At 42.1% G+C, this 24862-nt stretch overlaps 1 protein-coding gene across 1 annotated transcript in view; it reads left to right on the forward strand.

The window, feature by feature from the left end:
* Window positions 1–20024, forward strand: part of LOC311249272 (partitioning defective 3 homolog) — a 350671-nt gene extending 330647 nt beyond the window's left edge. Inside the window, exons 23-25 of the mRNA XM_084340181.1 lie at window positions 2426–2546; window positions 12144–12271; window positions 17232–20024. Of these exons, the coding sequence (XP_084196307.1) occupies window positions 2426–2546; window positions 12144–12271; window positions 17232–17661 (679 nt within the window). The 3' untranslated portion in view covers window positions 17662–20024. The remainder of the gene's footprint in view (window positions 1–2425; window positions 2547–12143; window positions 12272–17231) is intronic.
* Window positions 20025–24862: the final 4838 nt, after the last annotated feature.

Raw genomic sequence — 24862 nt, forward strand, 5'->3', positions numbered from 1 at the left:
TTGTACACACATAAACATTGTTTTAGGTGACTGAAAATGAACTTTTTGGAAAACTCCTTCAAGGGTGATATTCTGAAACTCCATTTATAGAGATTTTCTGAAAAGATGACCCACTTTCGCTTGCTGTTTCGGTCTCATCAGTGCATTATTTGCAAATGTCTACTTGGATTATGTGTCCAGGGGGATTCTGTAAAGCGCAGTTATGTTTCACTGCCTCACCCTTTTTGTCCTGTTTTCAAGATAAGTTGCCTTGGTATCAGCCCCTGTACCTGTAACACATATAATAGAATCTAAAAGTAAAAGTTAGTAGGAAGGTAACACTAAAGAACCAACAGAAGTGAAAGAAGGAGAGACTAGTGAATGAAGTTAAGACAATGTATATGACAGCAGATAATATGTCACAATCCAGCAGGTGATATGTGATAATTACTCATGTGAGAAAATCTTTGGCGCGTAGACTCTACAGGGAGATTTTGTGATCGAAGCGTGTCTGCCCTGAGCAGCAGCAAGAAATATCCCCCACAGAGTCCAGACACTGGTGGTGGCGGCAGATGACTCTTCTGAGACAGATGACGATGATGAAACGATTAAGCTGGTGAATTTGCGAAAATTCGGTGATGATGGGGCATGCACAAAACAGCAGCATGAAAGAACTGAAGGCAGAGAGACAATCGTATTTTAAAAAGGACAGCAGAAAGATGATGGGCTAACGGTGAAGGTGTGTTGTGTGCTATTGGATGGATGTCCCCGGCTGATGTGAGCAGCTGATATCAATTGACAGCCCCAGATAATGACAGGCAATTATGAGCGACCATGTGTGAGAGGAATGAGTGACAGGATGGCATAAGGAATAAACTAAAGACTAAACATGCAGGAGAGTAGTCTTCCTTTCTGAACTTTCAATTTCAAAACACCTGTGTATGTAAGTATGTTAGAATGCATCGTCATCATACAAACTTGTATGACAAAAGAGAGCAACTTTGCAGGAATCACATCTTTAATGAGCCTTTTAAGTGTTGCCTTGCACATATATTCTATTCAGCACTGTTGTTTATAGGCTACAATTAAGTAATTTAATGTCTTTTAACATGGTACATGCTATTTAAGGCAACCTCATCCAAATAAGAGAGGGAACATTGATTTTGTAATATGCAGTAATAGGAGGAATGCATCACCCCACACCCTAAAAGCATAAGCCAACCCACGCCCCGATGAGCCACTTAATTGCCCGCATCCACATGAAAGGCTTAATGTACGCCCCTGCTCTCCCACACACATAAAGCTATAGGAATCAAATGGAGTATAACTAATACAATTGATTTTGATCAGGCAGTACGAACAACACGATAACGTGTCTCGCCAAGTGCTACTCGGGGGCACGCACCGAGATCCATTCATCCTTTATGAGCTGCTGTTTACTGTGCTTTTAATGAAGCTTGATTGGCAGCGTGTCCTAGTGCCCATTATCATCAGAAGGATGTGCTCATTCTTATCTGCAATTATCACCATAATTGCGCCCAGAATCCTCTGGGCCCAAATAAGCAATCACTTCCACTGCCGGTGTACCACCTGTAAGTGCTACTCAGGAGGACACACACAATGACAGGGTGACAGGTCCTAGCCGACTTAGTTTCTTTCCCTTCTCTCACATGCTTTTGATTAACCTTTCCCTTTTTCACACCATATCCTAGAACAGCCCTCCTACCTTTATCTCCCCTTCCCTCCCTTCACTCTATCAGTCCCACTCCCTACACCCCCGAGCTCCCATCCTCTCTCAGCATAAATTCCTAACCTTTGGTCACTTTCATCCCGGTGGTATGCATAAATGCAGGCTTATTATCAAGCCGGTTGTCTCATCATAATTATGCGTTTTGTCGTGTGCTGCCTCTGTAGCTGGTGATAAAAGGAGAGCCTGATTAAGCTGAGGGAAGGCTATTGATTCCTATTGACAGGCCCCTCAAAGCCCCTTAATGAAGAGGATGTAAATGAGGGTTTTCCACAGTGTTTAATGACTGTGTACCATAAAAGGCCAACATTCTCCTGCAGTCTAAAAGGGACATGCATCACTTACAATGGTGCACGGGGGACACTTTCAGTTAAAGGGATGTTCAGAACAGATGAGACTGGAAGGAGGTCTGGTGGGAAGAAAAAAACACATAGAGATGTCAATCAGGTATGCGAAAGGGAATCATGACATGTCAGATCAAGGGATCCTCAACAGAATTTAGAGGGGTATTAGGGTTCTCATATGAATAATTCAAATACGAGAAAGCATCACTGACATAATGCTTGCTAGAGTAATGTGCCAGGAGTTATTTCTGAGTCAGTTCTTGCTGAAAAATTCCCTCCAAATATCCTCGAGTGTGCTTTCTGGATTCAACACAACTAGTCCCACCATCTCACCTCCTCTTTGTCTCTTTACCAGCAGTGAAATGACCCCCAGTAACCACGACCGGATAAGAAGGCTGAGGCACGAGTTCCAGCAGGCCAAGCAGGAGGAAGACCTCGAGGACCATCGGCACATCTACAGCTTAAACGAGCCCTGGGTGAGTGTTCGATAGGAGCCATCAGAGTGGCACTGAGCTGCACAGACACGGAAACATATGGTCCAAAATACCCTGGAATCAGAGCTGTTAGAGCGATTCCCCCTGATGCACCACTGAACACTGAGATTATCTCCAAAGCCACCAGCTGATTAATGGATTTCTTACGCTCAAATAATTTTAACCCTGGACAGCCTGATCTGAAAGTTATTTCCTTGACTATCAACTACTGACACAACCTTACGACTACTCTGAATATAATTGTTTTAAAGCAACAAGCACTAACATATTACTAATTTAGTATTTCAGCTTTACCACTAATGAAAATACCTTTTGTTATTCGTATTGGCTTGATGATTTTAGCTATTTAAGGGTTCATTTGATAAAATATACAGTTGCTGAAAATATTACAGTAAATTTTATTCTTTCTAACTGATGTTAGTGATACAAAGTGAGAAAACACAAACACTGAGCATAAATGCGATTTGTTTTCTGCAATCATTCCCAAGAGAGGGGAACCTACAGACTGCAATTAAGTGGAGTCATACGTTCCTGCTCTACAATAATAACAATCTTACTTGTGAAACGAATGATAATTACTTTCAGTAGTCCATGGAAGTGCTTCAATCGCCTGACACTGTCATCCTTTTGTGGACGTCAGTGTTGTATGACTGCCAACTATCTGACTCGTGTCGATAAAACTTTAGGCTTTAGTCCCAACTTCTGCCAAATTTCTTTGACTAATTTCAAAATTCCAGGTCCAACCTTTGACCTGGAACTAATTGCTAATTACTCAACTCTGTCTGTGCCTTTTCTGTCATGGAAATGTGACACACTTATGGCAGGAAGAAGGAGAGGAAATGAACAAGGGAAACATTCCATGACAAGTGACTGTTCAGGACGTTGAGGAGAAGAAAGGGGAGAGAAATTGAGGACAGTGAGGCCCACTGTTCAGTTAAATTTTCATTAGACGTGATTAAAGGGATTTTTAAATTATTTTTTTTTTTAAATTAAAATGTGTTTTTTAAGCCGTTCTCTTCTATGATTGATCTATACTAAAAATGGGATTTCCTCATCTTAATTGGAAAAATGTAATCAAGTTAATTCCTTTGTTAATTCGTTCAGACTTGATCTCATATTACTTCCTGCTATGCATGAAAAGTTCAACTGGGCTTGGAGTTTAAGTAAAGAAACACTTTGCATCATCTTTCCACATACGTATTATATCACTGATCATTTAAGTAGCAGTCCCAAAATTTGTTCGACTCTAACTCATCTTTTTTTTCTATATTTGGCCAAACCGAACAAGTTAGAGGTCAAATATTTATATTTTTTTGCAGTGTAATAGCCTGAGACAGACAAAGTTGCGGTTGTGGAGGAATTGCCAGACCAAGCAGCGCTATTTTCTAAATTATGGGTCAGAATGTCAGACCTCGAAAGTTTAAATATTTGGCATCCAATTTTCTGGAGAATTATCAGTGTCAGGTTGTCAATTAAACTGGCTTGGAGTGGAGGTCTGATGTGACAGGGACTGTCTCGCCTTGCCTGCTGTTTTTTCTATCGTCTGAGTGAGTGTGGGTTAGACGTAAAAGCAAACTTACAAGCACGCTTTATTTGCACTGGATTTCCTTCACTGTTAGTCCTACTGATGGGTGAAAAAAAGCACTAAACGTGGACATGTCCCTCCACTGTTTTCTTAATCTCTCTCTCTTCCCATTTCGCTGTCAGAATGAGTTGTTAACTGTTTGTTCAGCACTAAGCAGTCTCAGTTGGTCTCTCTGAGCCTCTGAGCTCCTAATTGCTTGTGATTGTTGACATTGTTGAGCATACCCCCTCTATTCCACTGGTAATAAGATATAAGGCCAGCCCTGGAGTATTGAAGTCTATTTTATTAGTTCTCTTTCATGTTATTTCAGTCCTGTGAACAAGGATTCACAATGGCAGAGCTTGTTAGGAAAGATACAGGCATACCCATGTTATGTTTTGACACTGATTAAAAGGAACACAAGGGAAGTCATGTCTTAGTGTCATTCAAAGCAGAATGGATATGGCTCTATCGGAAGTGGATGGGACTACCATTTTGACACAAAAACAGGGAATCTGTGGATAGAAAAAGGGTAAAAATATGAAGTGATACATGTGTGGATTGAAGCAAAAAGAAAGAAAAAGCCTTCATAGATGTACATGCTGACTTAAAAATACACCAGAGAAATAAACTCTCATTCTTCGTTTGCGGTTTCTATTTTCACTGCCTATTTTTATACTGAAACTGAAAACTATTTAACTTTCTGATCCACAAAAATAACCTTGTGCCAGTATTCCATAGCGAAGTATGGCTATTTTTCTGTACAGAAATTGATATCTTTTTAGTTTTTGCAGTGGATTTCTGCATGTGTCATTGCTGAATCTTGTCCACAGTGATTAAAGTGAAACCTCCGGGGCCTCCACTTTTTTAAAATCAAACCACTCGGTGAGCGTTACCAAGAAAAGGCAAGATGCCTGAGAAGGCAGTTAAATGCCAACCACATCAAAGTGTACAGAAATGCACTTTGATGCACGTCGTCCCTGAGCACTCAAAATTACATCGTGATGACTTCCACACACAAATACAAGCCAGAACAGGAGCTGCTAGCATCTTGAGGCATGTATGACTCAGTTGTATCAATTATACTATATATTTCTTATAAAAACAAATAGCAACAGCTCAGATCAGCTGTCTTACTTATCAAGATATTATGATTAAATAATACGGATGACCAGAAGTCATGGAAATGTAGATTTTTTTCAAATTCCTATTTTTTCTAAGCATGTGAAGGAAGGAATAATGTCACTATGTCGAGATTACTTTTGCCTTATCTCAGCCCAGTCACCAGAATAAAATGTTAGCAGTTAACATTCTGCACCACTGATACGTTCACATTTATACTTACCGTATTGACATGTCTACAAAACGAGGTGGAGGGGACAGTAGTGGAGTTACAGGCGACCAGACCAAGTCAGTGACAACAGCTAACTCTGAATTTCAGTATTTGGAAGTGTGAAACCACTGAAAATGTTCACCAGGGACCACGGCGTTTCAACATTTGTGACACCACTTGATAGTTCTATGGAGACCTGGGGACAGTTTCAAGCCTTAACAGCCAAAACATGATGTCCTCACACTAACCAAGTGGGTTTTGTGCCTAAACCTAAACACATAAGTGCAACATTGTGACAAGAGAAGTTGCAAGATAAAAAATATTAAAGTTTGATCTTATCTGTGTTTTTTGCAGAAATATACTTTGCCAACATTTATTATGTAGATTGGGTTTCAACCATTATGTCGAGATAAAAAATCTAATTTCCTCATTATTTTGAGAAAACAAATTTCTTGAGAGTCTAGTTTATCATGAGAAAACAACTTCATAATATTCAAAAGAAATGGGTGCTCCACTCACTCATAAGTAATAACAACATTTTGTTGTCTTTTGATACATAACAGGTTGATTATCTCATTATCTCCAGATAATAGAATACGTTTCCTTGAGATAAGTAGATTAATTAACTCAAAACAAGCTTTGTTATCATAAGATATGCAATAATTAATGTGATCCTGAGATACCAGCATTAAGAAAATAATTGGACCAACTGCTGTTCTCCCCTTCCATGTTGGCTTGAAAGTAGAGAGAGGTTCACTTTTCACTCTGGACTTTGGATCAGCTGTTGACAAAACTATTTCATTTTAAATATCATGTAGTATCTGGTTGGTCTGGTCTGGTTCCTTACTTTCAGTTAATGATAGAATTGCACAAATTAATTCTTCGTTTGTCTTTTTTTTTGTCAACATAAGATAAGAACCTCACCTTGTTTGAATAGACTTTATTGCAATTGTCACTGGACAAAACCGACCAAGGGTTACAGTTCTGTTACCCAGTATCCTCTTACTCAGATTCCAAACAAATTACCTTTTTAAAAATGTTTCAGTTTGGGATGAAAAAACAAAAAATGTACAATGATCATGATAATGGTGTGCGGGAGGTGTGAGGCTCTTACACTGAGTCTGACCCCAGCTTGTCTCTGGAGTGTTGGCGACTGAGCTCAGGTATGTCTCATGTGGACGCCTGTAACGACAATGCCGAGGTCAGTCCCTGAACCCCCGGCTCCTCCTTAATGGAATAATGACCAGGACACAAGAAGCCCTGTCTATCATGTAGCCCCCAAGCCAACACACACAATTAGAGCTGGCGGGTTTTTTCTCCCTCCCTCCCCGCTGCTCTGTGAGAGGGGATTTCCAGATGTTCATTATAAAGTGCTATGTATTTTCCAAAGAGTTGCCTTTTTTTCTCTTGCTCTCTGTCTGCAGCAATAAAATCAATTTGTGCTGTTGGGTTTGTGCGTCAATGAGCATGACCACACAGAAGAGTGTGAGCGCCATGCTGATACTTTGGATCAAACACACAAACAGCAGCTTGTAAAGCCCTTATTTATGTGAATTCTTTTGATTTTATTATCACTCTATCTCCCGCTACTAGGGTACATGTGTCTGCAAGCATTTGTTGTGTTTATGCAAACTGAGGTTCCTCTGAATAAAGTGCTTTCATGTTAGAAAATATTAGTTTGACACAATCGCACACTCACTATGTGATCATGTGAAGATAATAACTCGTAAAGCCACTTTTAGCCACCATCACTTGACTCCCCAAGGCCTACGGGTTAGAGTTATATCAACATAGCTCGGTACCATGAAAGAGTGCAATGAGGCCCCTAGGAAGAGCCACAGGCTTTGAAGCCAATTTGACGTAGTGGCCAAATGTCACGTGAAGATGCCCCAAAAAGACTTTTTCTTTTTCTTCTTGCATTATGAAAGAAGCCAAAGTAAATCAGTGGATAGTAGAGCTGAGACAAGATCTCGTGCCACGACATCTTGCGATATTAAAACATGACAATATTTCTCGTGAAAAGCTGTCTCGCGATATCAGTACATAACAGAGGCAAAGCAGCAGCCAGCATGACGAAGTCTGATGTTGAACTCAAAATTAGCATTAGATGCCCCCGACACTTTTAAGTCATTTGTTTGGCAGCGTTTTGGATACCCGGTGGAAACTATTAATGGTGACAGAGTGAGAAACAAGACACGAACAATATCTAGCACTGTAAGAAAATAGTGTCATACACCGCGGCTACCGAGCACTATGCAAATACACCTACGGAACCACCACAGCTCTTTACTAAAATCATACGTGCCGATGAATAAAACACTGAAAGGCCAGACAACGCCGACAAATGCCTGGAAAATGGTAAATGTTGTAATGTAGACTCGCCCACTTTCGAGTCCCACACAGGGGCAAACATAGCCAAAGTTTTACAAGCAGCTGTCACTGGGAGCTTAAAAGGCCAAACCATGGCATCGCAATTGTGACTGACAATGAAGCCAGCCAATTAAGTTTGTGGCTAAACCTTTTACAGTGCGTCACATATTGTTTGTGTCGTTTACTGCATATGATAATTCATACTCAGTCAGAAAGTAGAACTGAAGTGACATTCATTACAAGATAATAACTAGTTAAAAACATTTCAAAATTGACCTGCATTGTTTTGCATTTTGTGACTTTCAATTAAATAAAAATTTTATTCCAGTCATATATTACGTTTGAAGTTTTCTTAAATATAGTGTTAAAATATTGTCTTGTCTCATCTTGTGAGCTGAATCGTCACACCCCTAGTGGATTTATTTTTTTTTTTTCATCATCACCCCCTGTAAAATGACTCAATTTGACGTTGGCCCCACCTCCCCAATCTCCCTTTGCCGTTCTCAGCAGCACAGAGGGAGGTACATTAGGCATGCGGGAGGATGTACATATCGGCTATTATTTGCTTCAGTAACTAGCAGAGTTTGGAACGAGTGCGTGGTTTTCCCGCAGACCCCGGCTTCTTTTCAGCTGCTGAAGGTTAGGTAGACCTATTTGCATGCAAATGTGGTCTTGACTCTGGCTTTTGTCCCCAAAAGTGGCATAAGTTAGAACACACTCACAATCCTGCTCGCTGTGTCTACAGTATAAACAGGGTGATGTCGCTCTCTGCTCAGGACATCTTTACTCCACTATATCATCACAAGGTAGATTCCCTTTCCTCATGGTGCTTCTTGGACTCATGGATTTTCCTCTTGCTCTATGACAACTTTTTTACAGAATTTTCCAACCACAACTGGTTGTGTTTTGACCGAGCTTCTTCTCAGTTTACTCACCTATACTAATGCTAGCTGTCAATGCTCCGTGGTCTAATTACGGATAGTGCTTTTCAGCAAGCATGGTTTACTGGTCTCACCATAAGTCACAATCACAAAGATAACTTCTAGCTTGTTGGGAGTGTGAAATAGATTTGTTCATAGCGAATACAATATTGTGTCTCACAGATTGTATGCAGCCCCTCCAACAAGCTTTTATTGTGCACTCAGTTTACTTACCACACTGCATGGGTTCACAGATAAGATAGAGAACAGAGGGCTTACCTTTCCTCATGCCGACATCGTAATATATTTCAGCACTATTACCCCACAGATTCTTCCACACAGATATCTCCTCCGTAAAAAAAAAAATTGTAACATTTTGTTCTGCCATTTGTGCCTGCTTTGGAGTCCTTAAGTGGTAACAAAGCCCACTTCCCCTTCACCATGGTCCAGGGACTGGGAAATGGCAGACCACAGTGCTTGCTCCCAGATGGATACTCCACCCGGAGCTACACACTCCGGCGACCACAAATGGACTGGGTTTTCTTATAATAAATTGGCGGAACTGGGTCGTGCAAGGACTTTATGAGAGAATCATTATCCAACTGGGCTTTTTTCAGGTCTTTCTGTCCATTAGCAACTCAAATGTCTTCCATATGCGTGTTTGTGTACAGCACGGCTGTGCTCTTAAAACTGTTCCGTATGTGGTGTGCTACAAACATAGCATCATGAGGTGTGTGGGCAGCAAGGCCATATGTTAGTGCTGACCCAACACAGCAACCTGCTTTGATATTACTGAAAGGTCTGTGACCAGCTCTGAACCAAGAAACATTACACCTCGGCTGTCTCTTTCAAGGCTCAACTCCTGTCCAGCTGCTTTCCCGGTCTTGTATTTTTGATAGCTGCAAATAATTTTCATAATTACGTCCCCCCGGCTCACTGTCTGTGAATGCTCTTATGTTTAAACAGGTGGAGAATGATTTTTTTCTCCCTCCTTTGTCTATGACACCACCAAGGAAACAAGGGAGAGATAAAAGCGTGCCGTATTGACATCATTTTTTCACATTATTGGATAAAAACGAACACGGACGTCCCTTTGATTTGATTTCATCAAATGTCATGTTTTATATGGCATTGTATTCCAGCCCTAACATGGAATAATCTGATTCTCCTTCCCTGGATAATACCATTACACTGACTGATTTTCTCTCCTGGCTATTTCTCATGCATTTCTCTTGGCATGGCGTCATCCACCTCAACCCCTTTAGTTTTAAACCGTAGCGTCAAGCACCTCCGGATTCCTCACCACTTCCTTTAGAATCACATTAAAATCTCAGAGTGTGCGTGACTAATTATTTTCTCACCACTGCATTTGGTCCCAGTAAAAATAATTTCTCCTTCGCCCTAACTGTTCATCTGATATTCGTTTATGTGCTCTGCACTTTGTGAACCGGGGAAACGTGCTGTTCCAGCAGAATCTGAAACATATGAGTAATCTTCACTTCACCCACGTGAAATACTATTATGTTTCTTTGGACTTGGAGGGCTTGAGAAAGGACTTGTTATTGATGCTGAGTGAAATGTAATTGCTCTGTTATTGCAGCTGTCCAAGTGAGGAGGAAAGCAGCCATTTCAAGAACGCAAGATGTTTCCAAGAAGACATTTTTGCTGACAGCCTTTCCATCTGAAAGACACCTTTACGCCATCAATCCATTCTATCACGTACTAACACCCCTCATACCACACACCCCGTAAAAACACAAACACAGGTTTTCGAAATTCAAGAAGATATCTTTCCGAGCTACCAAACACCGACACTTTAGAGGTTTTGTTTAGTTTTAAAACACAGCTGCCTGTAAAACAGTACAAAAACATTGTTCAATAGAAAAAAAGGTATGCACACCCCCACCTGCCCACCACGTTGCCATCCAGGCCTGATGAAAACTGACAATTGGTCAAGCCACACTTGCTACGCCTCCTCAGCTCGTCTCTGTTTAATTGGCTTGTCATGTTCTTTCATCAGCCAGCTCGTTAGCAGCACGCTAGCGTTGAGGGAGATGATATCTCCATGTCAACCCCGCCAGTGATCAGACAACAAACACACATACACACTGGTACAGGTTAGCGGTGTGTAGTCAAGTCACACGCAAAATCTATGAAATGTAGTGACTGGTGGTACTCATCTATAATTTATGTCTTCAGCATGTAAGTAGTGCTTACTTAGTGCAAAAATACACAGCATAGGTTCAATATTTTTTTTTTGTTGTGATGTCTGCCTGTTTAGTAAAAAGATAATCTCCCCGTGCTGTTTTGGACGTCTAAGTCCTCAAAGAAACCCCCACTTTTTCAACCATCTTTTCATTTTTCCAGAAAAATATCCTCTCATCTGGGTCAAAATATATATCAGATCAGATCTGTTGTGGCTTCCACTTTTTGGAGCCTTGCTTTCCATGAAAGTGATGTGGTTTTATGAGGAACTTATCCCTAGCAAGTGTATTACCTGCAGTAGATGACCGTCAGCTCTCCCCCTGTGTGGAGAAGCAACGCCGGTGGGATGCAGGGCATTGTGCTGCTTTAAACTCAACCAGACGTATTCTAGCCACCTAAAAAATATATGTCCGTTTAAGTGTACACTATGTTTTGAACACCTTTGGGGCTTTACGTTGCTGTCAAACCGCCATTCCCTTCGGCACTACATTCCCTCAGCGGTACAACATCTGTATTCTTACACAAAAGCGCAGGTGTGTGTGTGTTTGGCATAATAAGGTGCGTGGTAGGTACAGACGCTTAAACGGATACATAACTTATGGTTATATGGGAGGTGGGACCTATTTTAGGTGGCTAAAACACGTCTTGTTGCTTGTCCAGTTTACAGCAGCACAATGCCCTGCTTCCTACCAGCGCTACTCGATGCTTCTCCACACAGGGAGAGAGCTGAGGGCTATCTTCTGCAGGTAATACACTGACGAGGGATAAGTATCTCATACAACCCCACATCAAGAGACCTGAACCATCGCTACAGGAATCTCTGCTGTCTAGCAGTCTAGTAACCCAAGGATTTATAAATGATAGAAAGATCATATGTGGGTGAATTGTTCCATTAAAAACAATATCAGTGGACTTCATCCATTGGCACATTTCCCATTGCCATCCTGGAAAAACACCTACTAACTACCTGTCCCCTGAGGGCAGCCTGACACATTTTGTCAAGCCACCCGTTGTGCTGAGGGAAAATATTCCATCAACTAAGTGTGTGTGTGTGTGTGTTTCTCTATTTTCAGATTTGTGTAAGCACTGTGTGCAGCGACAGGAATGTGAACATTTTTCCTCTACTTGTTTCTATGTCACTGGGTCTTAACTGTGTGTGTCTTGGCTTGTGTGACTGCATGTTGCAGGTGAGCAATGGGACAGAGACACCGAGTGGACGCCATTCAGTAACAGTTGACAATCAGGTCCAGAAACAGCAGCAAGAGGACAGAGATGGTTTCCAGCAAGCACAGAGACAGTACAGCTCCCTTCCGCGGTGAGACACCCCTCGCCTAGTCCTTTCTCTCTTCCATCTGTCTGTTCGTCTATCTCTCTCTCTCTCTCTCTCTCCCTCCCCTCTCTGTGACTTATCACGTCCTTCCTGCCCTTTCTAGACCTCTTCATTTGACTTTTTCGATTTCCATCCATTTCTTTCCCTCATATTTGTGCCCTTGCCCTTTTTTCTCTCCACTTTCTAAAGCGTCTCTCTTTGACTACAAAGTCAATCACCACAAAGCCACTTCCAATACATCTCCAGACATTGAAATGATTCTTAGCTAAACTCTTTGAATGAAATCATTTAATGTAACCCCCTGGAATGATTTGAATGATATTTAACTTCATTAAATCAATGTTGACCCTGAAGAAGCAGTGACTTTGCGCCCCCCCCTAACAACACTTCCCTTATCCAATATCATGTTTTAAAGGAATTCTCTCTTTGGCAGTAGTAGTTCAGAGCTGCAACCGCTGCTCTTCATCTCCTCCCTCTCTTCCTGTTTCAATTCGTTTGCATATTTGTCAAAGAGATGCCAATAAAGCTTAGCTTATCTTACATCTCGAGGCGTTTGGTTTAATATCTGTATTTGCATTTCCTGCCTTCACCCTGTGTGTGTTCTGCGCCTGTACCAATCCTCTGAAGCTCTGTCTGTTGGAAAATGTCCATATTTTTTAACCTTAAAGAGGAATAATACAAATTCTACACTTGACTGACACAGTGATTTAAAGTTCGTAATGAAATAAACAATATTTCCTCTTCATTGTTTAATATTTCCACATTGAAACCAATCCAATGTGAGTGTTTTTTTGTATTATGAAACGTTCATTATGCTCCGTTGAAGGTGAAGTCAGAGTGAAGTCTGATTTATTTTGGTTCTGCTGCCTTGCCAGTTTAAACAAAGACAGAACACGTTAAGTGTGTATATGTGTGTGTGTGTGGTCTTACATTTCCTCGGCCAGTGGAACTCTGTTCTCGTGTGATTTCAGTCTCTCCCTACACAAACAGCAATCATTTCTTCGTAGCATTCTCTTTTGCCCTGCTCTCTCCGAACAGTCACAGTCAGGTAGATAAGGAAATGTTCCCGTCTATGGCTATGGATTTGCGGTCCACATGGACGTATAATCAATGTGGTCGGTATGAGCCAGAGACCGATCTATGCATTCCCTTCATACAGTAGGTGTTATCTGCTGGCATCTCATGTGATGTGACAGTTGTCTCCAGCCCTCCCCTCTCAGAGAGCTCCTTCTCTTGGGAAAGTTTGTCCGGCTGACAAAAAAAGCCGGGCGAGGAGGCCTTTGATATGCATTCCTCTCATAATCTCATAGCGTCTTTTAGCAAAGAGTCGCATGAGCTCAGGCTTGACGTTTGACCCCAGCTGAGGCTTTTCAGAGCTTGTGTCTCGACATGGCTCCTCATTAAAGAGCTAAAGTCTTACATTCCCAGATTAATAACCACAATTCCCCCTAACTCCGGCTACTCTCTTTTGGAGCCCCTTCATCCTGTCCGTCCCTTCCTAAACAGGAAGCTTGAGCAGTCAGCCATTCAATCCAAAGGGGACCAAAAAAAAAAAAAATCCTTCCCAAAGAGCTTCCAGAAGAAGCCACGGTGGCTGGTTATCTGATGACGGCCAGGCTTAGCTCGCTTAGTCTGGGATGTAAGGATTGGAGGGAGCACTAATGAATGCTTGTTGCCGGAGCAGGATTAGCGATGACAGGCAGTGGAGGGCGAGAGGGGCTGGGAGAGCAACGAGTGTGTTAGTAGGAAAGAGAGACTGCTGATTAGCCTGAAAGAGATGCACTTGAACACAAAAAGACACACAAACACACACACACACACATGCGGTCAAGATAAGGTTCTTAACTGTGGCCTGAGTGAGCTGCTAGGAGCTCAACCGTCCACTCATGCAGCTCTTGGATTCCTCAGCCAAATCAACATTGTTCCACGCTGTAAAAAATATAAAAAAACATTATTCCAGGTTTGCAGACAATCTATTTGTACAATAAGGTAATGATTGTTCCAGTGCCCATTGCATGCATTTGTTTGTTTTCTTCCTTAATCATTTTGGTCCTCTGCATGTGTATGTATGCTTTCTCCTCCTCCTCATAAACTCTGATTCCTCCCAGCTGTTTCAAAGAAACACACAGCGGCCACAAATGTTTCTACGAGCCAACTTCCTGGCTTTGTTTGTTATGTTCTGTCGCTCTAAATTTACCCCACTCTTCGGTATGATGTATTTTCCCATCCCCTCCCTTTCTTTTTTTTTTTTTTAAATGTAACTGATCTACTTTGTGACATATTCTGGCGCAGGAGCAGAGGTGATAAGAGAACAAGCTCCCCTGACGCATCAATCATGGTTACATTCCTGTGGAACGGTGCCATATCTGCTCTCTTCTCATCGCCACAGAAGACTTTCCACCTAAATCTCCCTTCTCCTCTTATCTACTTTATAAACTTAAAGGTCATTCTGGAAACACAGATCACTGCCTTGTGCAACAGGCATCTGGGGGTTTCTAAATACGAGGCTGCTTCATGAGCGGTGCTGGCTGCTCTGTACGCCAAGCCGGGGTGTAAATGCATGGCGGCTCGCCCAGACAGCAAAACCCAGATATGGAGCATGTGGTGGGGCTTTCTCTGCAGTCTGTCCCTACATCTGCCCCGCCACCAATTACCCTCATACTTACACATGCTCTACATGCATGCACACACGTACACAGAACGAGCACTAATGTATTTTTGTTGGACAAGCACAGTACACAGATGCATACACACATTGAAATCCAAAGAAATTGTGGACCACAAAAGCATCCGTTAGTCAAAGAATTCTGGGACACTCAATAAAAATGTGTTTGAAACAGAAGAGAGAGTTGAATGATAGGAAAGATAAAAGAAAAAAACGAGATTTGTTTGTGTTTTGCTCTTTGCCTAAAAATTCAATTGCTTGAAATTTATGCTTGACACAGGAAATGGAACTCCTTAGAAATACACCACAGATATGTACATTACAGTCTGTATCAAACCCTAACCCTAACATCAGCTAGCCTCTTTAGAAGCCCACGCTGAAGTCACAGGGGGGACAGGGGTTTCCTGGTAAAAACAAAGAGTTTCCCCCTCAAGAGCCAATATCATTGTAAACATATAGTTTGAAATGGTCATAATAATATGCATAAAAAAACACTTAATATTTAACAATATCTTTTTAAGTTTTTAAATATTGGTTCCCCCCTTTATATGCCTCACAGTGGTTTGGTCCATTGCCCACCAACCCGCACTAGCACCGGCTCAGTACAAATAACTGTGGCGCAGTCTCTGGTAAGTACAGTGAGTAGCTACTTTGGAAAAGTTCACTGAAACAAAGGATTTGTCTAACATTTTTATTTACTTCCAACACTCAATAGAACAAAAACACATTTGCAGTTCTAACAGGACTGCTGTTTGTTCAGTCCACTACCTCATGGCTGAACCATGTGAGTCAATACAGCCACAATATTGACACTTGGCAGCGGCATCTGTTACAAGCTGGTACAACCATTAAGTTATTTACTTTTCAATTATCTAGTATAGTTTAATAGTAGTCATTAGCAATTCATAATGCAACAGTACTTTTAGCGGCACCTTTGGTCCCCTTGACAATTTTTTTTTTGTAAATTGTCCCCCCAACAGTGAAATGAAATATCCGCCCTTGTTCACGTAAGTGGATATGATTTTAATAGATGTGCTTTAATGAAAATAGTTTACCAAGTCTTTCTTCAACTTCCTTAACAATGTTGTCATGGTCAAGAATCACCACCACTATCAGGAACCTCGAGGTGGAAACAAAAGCAGCCAATCATAGTTCTTACCTTCACCTTTTTTCCTGCCACGCACCATTGCAGTACATACAAAAAAATAAATCAAGGTTCAGGGTAGAATTTCCATCCATATACAACACCAATTTAACACGGTTTCAGTTTTAGAAAAAACAAAATATTTTCTCAGACACACAAATTCTTTGAACAATAAATAGCCTATTCTGCCTTTTGTTCCTCTCAGCCTCTCTGGAATGAGACTCAGCCAGATAAGAAATACAAGCTGTTGGGCCTAAAAGCATGCTGGGCCCCCGCCTCCCTCTGTAGCCTTGTGTGCTGTAGACTCAAAAGCCTTTTAAGCGCACAGCGGGTCAGTGAGGTGTGAATGAGATTTCTCTTAGCACCCCTGACGCAAAAGACACTGTCACTGGTCTTCCATCGCACTGTGGCCTTAATGGATCCTAATAATGGAGGAGCCGACTTGACACTTCAGCCAAAAACCTGGCAGCTCCCAATGATGGCTTTCCGGGGTAAATTCCTGGAAAGGGGAGCATGTGTGGCGGAAGGAATGCACGTGTGTTTGTTTGTTTTTTTTGTATGGGAGATTATATGTGTGTATCTTGCACTGTCCTGTCAGTGGAGGGGCTGGCAGGCAGACTGAAGATGAGTAGAGGGCGGATAACGCCGTGAGGCCCGCCATTACTCTGTCTGTGCTGTAAGTGCACCCGTCTGCATCTCCAAAAAGGAGTTAAATGGATGAAAGCAGCCATTTTTCTCAGGGAGGTTTTAACATTTGTGTTTGGTTACAATGTGGAGCTAATAGTCCTGTGGGCGTTTCAGGCTTCCCTCATTTGTTTCCTGCCTCTTGCATGTCTCGGTCTTTATGTCGCAGGATTCTGTGTAATCATGCAGCAGATCCTTCTTGCTTTTTTGTATTTTATATCAATGCTACTACCACGTCCCCCTTTTAATCTCGCAAAATGTGAAAATGGCCACATTCTCTGCTGAAGTGCAGTTTCTTTTGAATTCCCCTTCAATGGTTCTGACCCAGGGGCAGCTACAGAAAAAAGCAGAGTTTCCTGCGATCATCCTCTGTTCCCTTTGGATTCAGCCGCTGTTAAAGATGACTCACTCAAACGCACAATTGACCTCTCTACCTGTCTTTGTGTGTTTAGGCAACCTCGTAAGAACCCCAGCACGGCGTCCATAGACTCATGGGAAAAGGTGTACACACCAGCAGAGGGATTCCAGACATCCAAGGAGAACCCTCGCTACTCCGGCGGCCAGGGATCACGAAACGGCTACCTGGGAACATCCAACTTCAACGCCCGTGTCCTCTTAGAGACTCAGGAGTTGCTGAGGCAGGAGCAGAGACGCAGAGAGCAGGAGGCCAACAAGGCCAGACCACCTCCTGCACAGGAACCCCCCAGTGGCAGCACCTACGCTCACAACAGAGACCACACTCAGGCCCCAAGCCCGGCCCCGGTGCAGGCCCCACCTCAGTCCAAGGGCCCCTACAGACAAGACGTGCCCCCGTCACCTTCTCAGATCGCCAAGCTCAGCAGACATCAGGGATCGGAGAAAGGGAGGCTGTTTTACTCCTGAGACTGTAACGAGGAACTTACTTGGACTGATTCTGTGGAGCAATAACAGGGAAAAATACAAAGAGGGCAATGAGTCTGTTTTTAATAAAATGCTGAGATTTTTATGGGACTGCTGATAAAAACTATCAATATTTAAAAAAAAAGATTTTTTATAACGACATGAACAATAATCGTTTTTGGTTATATCAAAAAGAAATGATTTAAGGTATTTTACTGTCCAGCATCATGATCGTCAAACTGTGTATAAGTGCCTTCTAGTCCTCTGATTGTCCACCGTCTGTAGGCATCAGCCCTATTTGTTCGCCTCATGATCTGCACTCTTGATTCATCCATCAGATACATACAGAAGAGCAGATATCACAGTTGAGTAACCCCGAGCGAAAGTCACGGCCCGGGCACGTTTTTGTTGTGTCAATACCACTCTTGAGTGAATGAGGCTTATTTTTGCCGTTCATGGGGACTTTGCAGAGCAGTATGTGTTTGTGTGAGTGTGCGTGCTCGTACGTGTGTGTGAGTGCTGGCAGGAGTTGGCGTATGTTGACCGAGTGTGGAGGTTAAGCAGCTTGTGTGAACTGTGGAGTTAGAGCTTGGGTTTTGGGCATGACCCCCCCCCCCCCACCAGTTCAGTGAAATGTCCCTTTTGGTTTCAGATACAGCTCTTATACAGAGTGTGTGTCCTCCTTCCAGCCCCCTCTTGTATTCAATATGATAATCCTGCATTCTCTCATCCTCTGCTGGCTGCTTTATCTCCATTTCTTTCCCTTCACATTGTCACCCTCACCATACGGCACTCTCAGTGGTGGAAAACAGCTTTAGATCTTCTTTATTCCAACCCCAGAGAATGCAGCAGTATAAATGGGGTCAGGTCTGGGTTATTAATTAATGTACATCATTAAAAATGAATGGGCCCCTTTATGTTTATGTACATGTATGTTGTTATGTATGGTAAGAAGGAAGAAAACAGCGACATTGCTGGCACGGCTCCGGCCTCAGTCCCGCCTACAATGATTTGGCTGTAACCGAAGCCTGTTGGCCCAGAGGTGTCGGAGTTGTTCCTCGCTGAATATTTCATCAGCATGGTTTACACGGGAAACCACACCGCCTCTGCAGCGGGTGGCCTCAGCGTGGCTCTGCCGACTCATCGGCCCAATACAATAGAGCTGATTTTGTTTTCCGTTCATAATTATGTCCATTGGTAGAAAACCAATTGGGAGCTTTTCTGTCGTTCAATCAATAATTAGTTGTGCATTTTGGTGTGTGTGACTCTATTTCTATTTCCGTCCCTGTGAGAACAAGAATTTGAGCTTTAGTTGTCAGATTGAGGTTTTTTTTTTGCAATGTGAGGCTGTTTTTCTCCAAAGGCCAATGGAAGGTTTCAGTTAAAATCGGGTTATGGATTAGTTATGTTAAGCAACAAGGTTTATTGATAAGAAGAGATTTTAACCCTGACCCCAGTACATTTACATTAACTCAAGAATCAGATTACTCAGTGTCCCACAGTTACATTACGTGGCTGTTCAGCGATAGATATTTGGCTCTTCAGGGCTACTCTGGCGACACCTGTGCTGAATAAATTCTGACATAGCAAATATTCAACTCACATGACGAACCTGCTCCCCGAGAGAAGAGGAAGAAGAAACTGTTTTCCTTGACGTTGTCTTCCTGGAAATTCCCATAAGATTACCATTCCCAGATAAATTTCCACATCCTCGTAGATGGCCAAGGTGGCTGGTTTTGTTCTCCATCATCTTCTTTGCAGTTTACTGGGAAACAACTGGTTTTTGTTTCCAGTTCCTAACTCTACTTCCTCCACTCTGTTTGTTACAACCATGCGTGCCTATACCACCAACCTCTGTCTGATGAAAGTCTAGTTTATTTTCTCCAAACCAGTTGATGGAAATGTGCCGTATTAGTTTTGTTTTTTTAATTGTTTGTATTTTTCCCTTTAATGCAACATTACAAACGTTTGCTCCAAACTAGAAGGGAAGATGACTAGTAAGTAAATGGGATTGCACTGCCGGAAGTTACAAGTGTGCAATGACATATTTGCAAGATGCATTTGCTGTAGCTCAGTGGGTACCCCGGCTCCCCTGGGCAGAACTGAGCTACATGCCGAAGTATCCCTGAGCAAGATACTGAACCCCAAAACTGCTCCTGGCGTGCAGCTGGCACCCTGTGGGGCAGCCTCTGCCGCCAGAAGGGCCCTGCGATGAACTGGCGACTTGTCCAGGGATATACCCTAGCCTCCGCCCATAAGAAACTGGGATTGGCTCCAGCAACCCCGCAACCCCCCAAAAGGGGGGGATAAAGTGGCAACATCTCCCGCAACCCTCACGGATAAGGGGCAAAAAGAAAATGAGATGAGATGAGATTTTTTTTTACCTCTCACTGTGGTTTAAATTAAACCTTCGTATCACACACCTATCGTCAACTGTCATAAATAAGCATCTTTTCATAGATAAAGTATATCTGTCTATGTCCCAGTATTGGGCATTAGAATGAGTCTGGAACCTGGATCTAGGATTAGGACTGGAATCAGGATTAAGAGAAAGGTCAATGGTTTCTATTAGCTGTGAGGTGGTTAGAGTAGGTTAGAAGTAGTATCTGTCTGTGGTCCTCACAAGTGCTTAGAAAAAGTGAGTTCTCACACATACAAGGGTATTCAAAACACATTATTAGTGTGTCTGTTCAAGTGTGCATTTGAGTGTGTGCAATGTGTAGGTGGACATGTGTTTTAAGTGTCTGTGAACGCTGCCAGTAACTGGATGCTCCAATATGTCTCTGAATATGTCTTGGCAGCCATATGAACCACTTGGCTGCTGAGTGGGAGAAGAGCAGAGGAGTAGGAGGGAGAGAAGATGGGAGGCCTGACCTTGCAGATGATTCAGTCAATGGAGTAATCACAACTATTCCTCTGAGTCTGCACTACAAACAGGAGGTTACCAACAGTGCTGTGCTCACTTTTGCTCTCTCGTTTTCTCCTTCATGTCTTCATTTGTCTCCTTCAAATGTCTTTCATTTCCACACGTTGGTTTATTTTTTTTCTAGGGCAGAATAAGACTGGATCTGGTGTGTATGAGTGAAAATGGCCGTTTGTATGCGAGTGTGTGTGTGAGAGGGGTTTTAGCTCTGACACAGCAGCTGTTTTAACTGATGTTTCCATGAACTGGGGAGGGGGTTCAATTGCCTGCAATATCTTACGAGTTATTTTTCCTCCCTCATATGCAAATTTGATAATATCCCATAATGCACGTTTATTATCTGTGTTGTGTAATTAATGTTTGTGCGCCACCCCTGTGACACACAGATTCTTCCTGTAAAGCTATTGTTTCGGGGGATTTTTTTTTTTTTTTTTATCCTGGGAGAAATGAGAAATACATTGTTAATGTTTCATTGTGTTTTTATGACCATCCCTCATTGTGTTTTATTATCCACAATATGGTACGATGGTGGTAAAAAATGACTAATATGTAAGCACAGCGCAATTTTCCTTTTTACAGCAGTGTATCATTAAGAAATGTTTCTGCCGTTCTCTGTACATACAATATAAACTTTTTTTCAGTGAATAAATCGAGGGTAGTTTCAAATTCTTGTAACAATAATTTCCCTTGATTGTGCTGCTTTAACATTCACAGACCATTTCTCTACGTAATAACACACCAGTGAAATAAGATGCAGAATTGAAGTCAAGTAATGAATATCTCATTTCTTGCTGCTACGATGCTGCTGTTTTCCGGATGTGAATTCAGAATGAAACATGGCTTGTTGTTCTGGTCTTTTTCCCCATTACAATTAAAAATGTGGCGATTGCGTGTCACACATGTGTTTAGTTAAAATAAGAAGACACATTAAACAAAACTTGTCTGTAGTCATCTGGCGCCCAGATCCTTCCTCATGCCTTTTAAAGCTAAAAATAAAATAAAGTAATATAAGAATCAGGATTTTTCCAACATAACTGGATGACTGGTAAAAAAATGCGCCTCCCACATTTGTTGAAGCGGTGGTGAAAAAGTCAGATAAAAACACATCCTCCTTGTCTCTCCGTCTCTTTAATCTCCCCTCTTAATCGGTCACAGTCAAAGCCTGGCCTGGAGGTTTCGCCTTGAGCTGGCTCAACTTCTAATAACATCCCGAGATGACTTCTATGGTAATAAAGACAATAGTCAAATTTATGATGTTCAATTCCGAGGGGGAAAGGCATGTTTAAGAATCTGCTGGTGCCGGCTGTGCATCACAGAACTGCTGCCAGATCTGTCTCATCCTGAGGAAGGGAGAGGCCTTTGAAAGACTCCGTATGGTCCGAGTGGAAATATACTAGAAAGCACATGCATCAGGGATAAAGACACCCACTCATCTATATAACACCTTTGGGAATAAGGGTAAAAGTAAGGTGAAGAGGGAGAAGATAAACATGAACATGGAAATTTGCCCAAGAGTCTCAGCTTTCACCTCGGTTACATGCAGAGAGCTTTTATAGATCAAGTGTATTTATAGTAGTTCTCTGTATGAAATAGCTCATTTTATTTCACTACATGCAGATTATCTTCTTGTTTTCTTTATAAAAGGTGGTCAAGTCCTACTTTGTGTAATTCATTAGAATATGGGAATGTTTCAAGCTAAGGTGGCTTTTCAGGTTTTTAGGAATTTAGGTTCACCCAAACATAATCATTAATCATTGCATTGTATTAGAATCCTGAAGCTGTAAAATATGAGAGCTCATTACAAAACAGTGATGAATACAGTGACTGAGTAACTGACAGCTTCATAACAGAGATTTACTCAAAGTTACTTTTGCTCACATCTTTCTGAGTTCACCAGGGTTAGTGGTGAATTGTTTTCAAAAGCAGGATAACCAATAATTGTCACAGAGGCAACTGTTAATAAGTGCATCGTAAATGAAAAATCGGTAGACGTAGAAAGCTGTTGTTTGGCTATAAACAGACTACACTGTGGCCAAACGACTTTAACGTCACCACCACTAAGCGCCTCGCTACACAACTGCTACACATGTTTTCTATAAATTGATCAATGTGCACGTTGTGAAGTCAGAGTTAGAATAATTTGCAACTGAAGTCCATCTGTGATAGTGACTAGTGAGTAAATAAGTCTCCGTGTTCAGCATCATGGTGTTTAATGTCCCCGACAACTTCTGTAGTCCCATTTAGCCACCTGTTAGCAACAGCCGTTTTTAAGACACAAGCGCCATATAATTAAATTGTGGGAGATTTAATGATGTATTTGATGTTGTAGAACAAAAAATATGCAAATATCTTAAGCCTATAGTAACCACAGACCTTATATCAGGCATTTAACTGAAAACCAGTTAAAAAAACAGACTTTGAGACAAGGGAGCCAGACATGCAAAAATGCTACCCGATTTCCAGGTTTGAGGACTACAAACTACACCACTCTATTACCGAAAGCTTAATACTGTACAAGGACCTTGATATAAAGCATTACTGTATGTTGGATTACCACAATAACACACATGGGTGGTGGGGATGCTGGCATTCCACCTGGATTGATAAATATTGAGTTAAATAGTGCAGGAAGAATATGGTCCTCTCGAGGTTTAGAAATACCATTTGGGACTACGGATACAATAAACTTTGGAGAAACAATAGCTTTTATAGGCAATAAAATGTTGATTCTGTCGCCGTATTTCATGTGGAAATGTGTGGACGAGACATTCTCGCGTACAGAAACGTCTTCACTTCACTACAAACCGACATCACAGACATAAATCCAGCCGACATGTCCACAGAGGTAATGTAAAGCCATCAAAGCACGATAGGTTTCATTTTTAGCATGATACACAACGCAGCATGTAACCTAGTGGGCACTCTTCTGTATCAGCTTGCAGCTTTAACACTTTGAGGCCTGAGGGAACAGTAAAGCTGTCTGTGGCCCCGCTCTGTCCCATCATTACTCACACTGGAGGAGCTCGACTGAGTCTTTAATATCCCCCTTTTGCATTTCGCCATCATAATACTCCATAATGAAAACCTTCAGCGACTTCCAGTGATCAACAGCAGGCTCTGTTTGATTTCATCACTCCACTTTGTCCTCCTGACCCCTTTAGGCCAGACCAATAGACCCCTGTGTTGGCCAGTGCAAGTGTGTTGATATGAGAAGCAGATGGGGTTCGTGTGAACTGCCAGTAGATAAAAAGCTAGTATCAAGGGATTTTTTTTTACCCTCTTTTCAGCCTGTTGGGGCCCGAGTCGGAGTCAGCTGTTTCGGGTTGAAGAACCTGCTTCTCCCTCTGATCCCCGATCTGCTGCCCCACGGGGATTTCAAAAAGAGGAGGCAGAGTCTGTTGTAGGAAAAAACCGTGCTCATAAATCTCGGCAGATGTGCAGGAAAAGCCAATTGTGGGGAGGCTGACATTAGCGCACACACACACACACACCACACATACCTGGGGGTTCTTCGCTAAAGCTTTGGGCCACATCTGGTGAGTGCGTGTTTCAGAGGAGAAGCTGGTCTCTATAATGTGGGGATGGACGAGGGAGGAGGGCTAACATCTTTCACTCTCTGGACCATTCAGTGTGTATTTGCGTGTCCGTGTTTGTGTGTGTCCCTGGCTTGGAGACAGAAACAGTCACAGATTAATTTACTTTGCGAAAGGAAGACCAGATGAAAAACTGAGAAATGATAATGTGAACTGGAACACAAGAGCTTGGTGCAGCCGGACATTATGCAGAATTTAGGGAAAATGTTTGAGGTAATAATCCCACTGGTTGACCTTTAGTAGCAGTCAGGGATGAAGCCACTAGAACTGAGTTTACTGAATTATTTCCTATATCTCACACACTTCACAACATGAAGGAAACGAGTAGTATCAAATGTATTCAAGATGTATGATCACAGTGCGTTGCGAAGGGACACGCCAAGAAAGTCATAAAATACATATAACCCTGTCACGCACCATTTGTATTCGATTTCTTTCTTGATTTTATCCAAGTTTGATATTCAGTCTACTTTTCTAACTTCTAACTTAGCTGCCAAGACATGAGCCTGTGAAAAGGGATTGCATGGTTATGGCATCAATATCCAAAATATCTGTTAAGAGAAAACAAGATGTGTTTAGTTATTCCAAGACTCCGACCAGACCAGTCTTTAGATGCTTTAGATTGCTGTTTGTCAGTCTGTTTCCTGGGCCTCCAGGTCACCCTGTAAGGAGATCATTGATTTGTGTG

This window comes from Pagrus pagrus (assembly GCF_965226575.1).
Source record: "Pagrus pagrus genome assembly, chromosome: 20".
NCBI lineage: Eukaryota > Metazoa > Chordata > Actinopteri > Spariformes > Sparidae > Pagrus > Pagrus pagrus.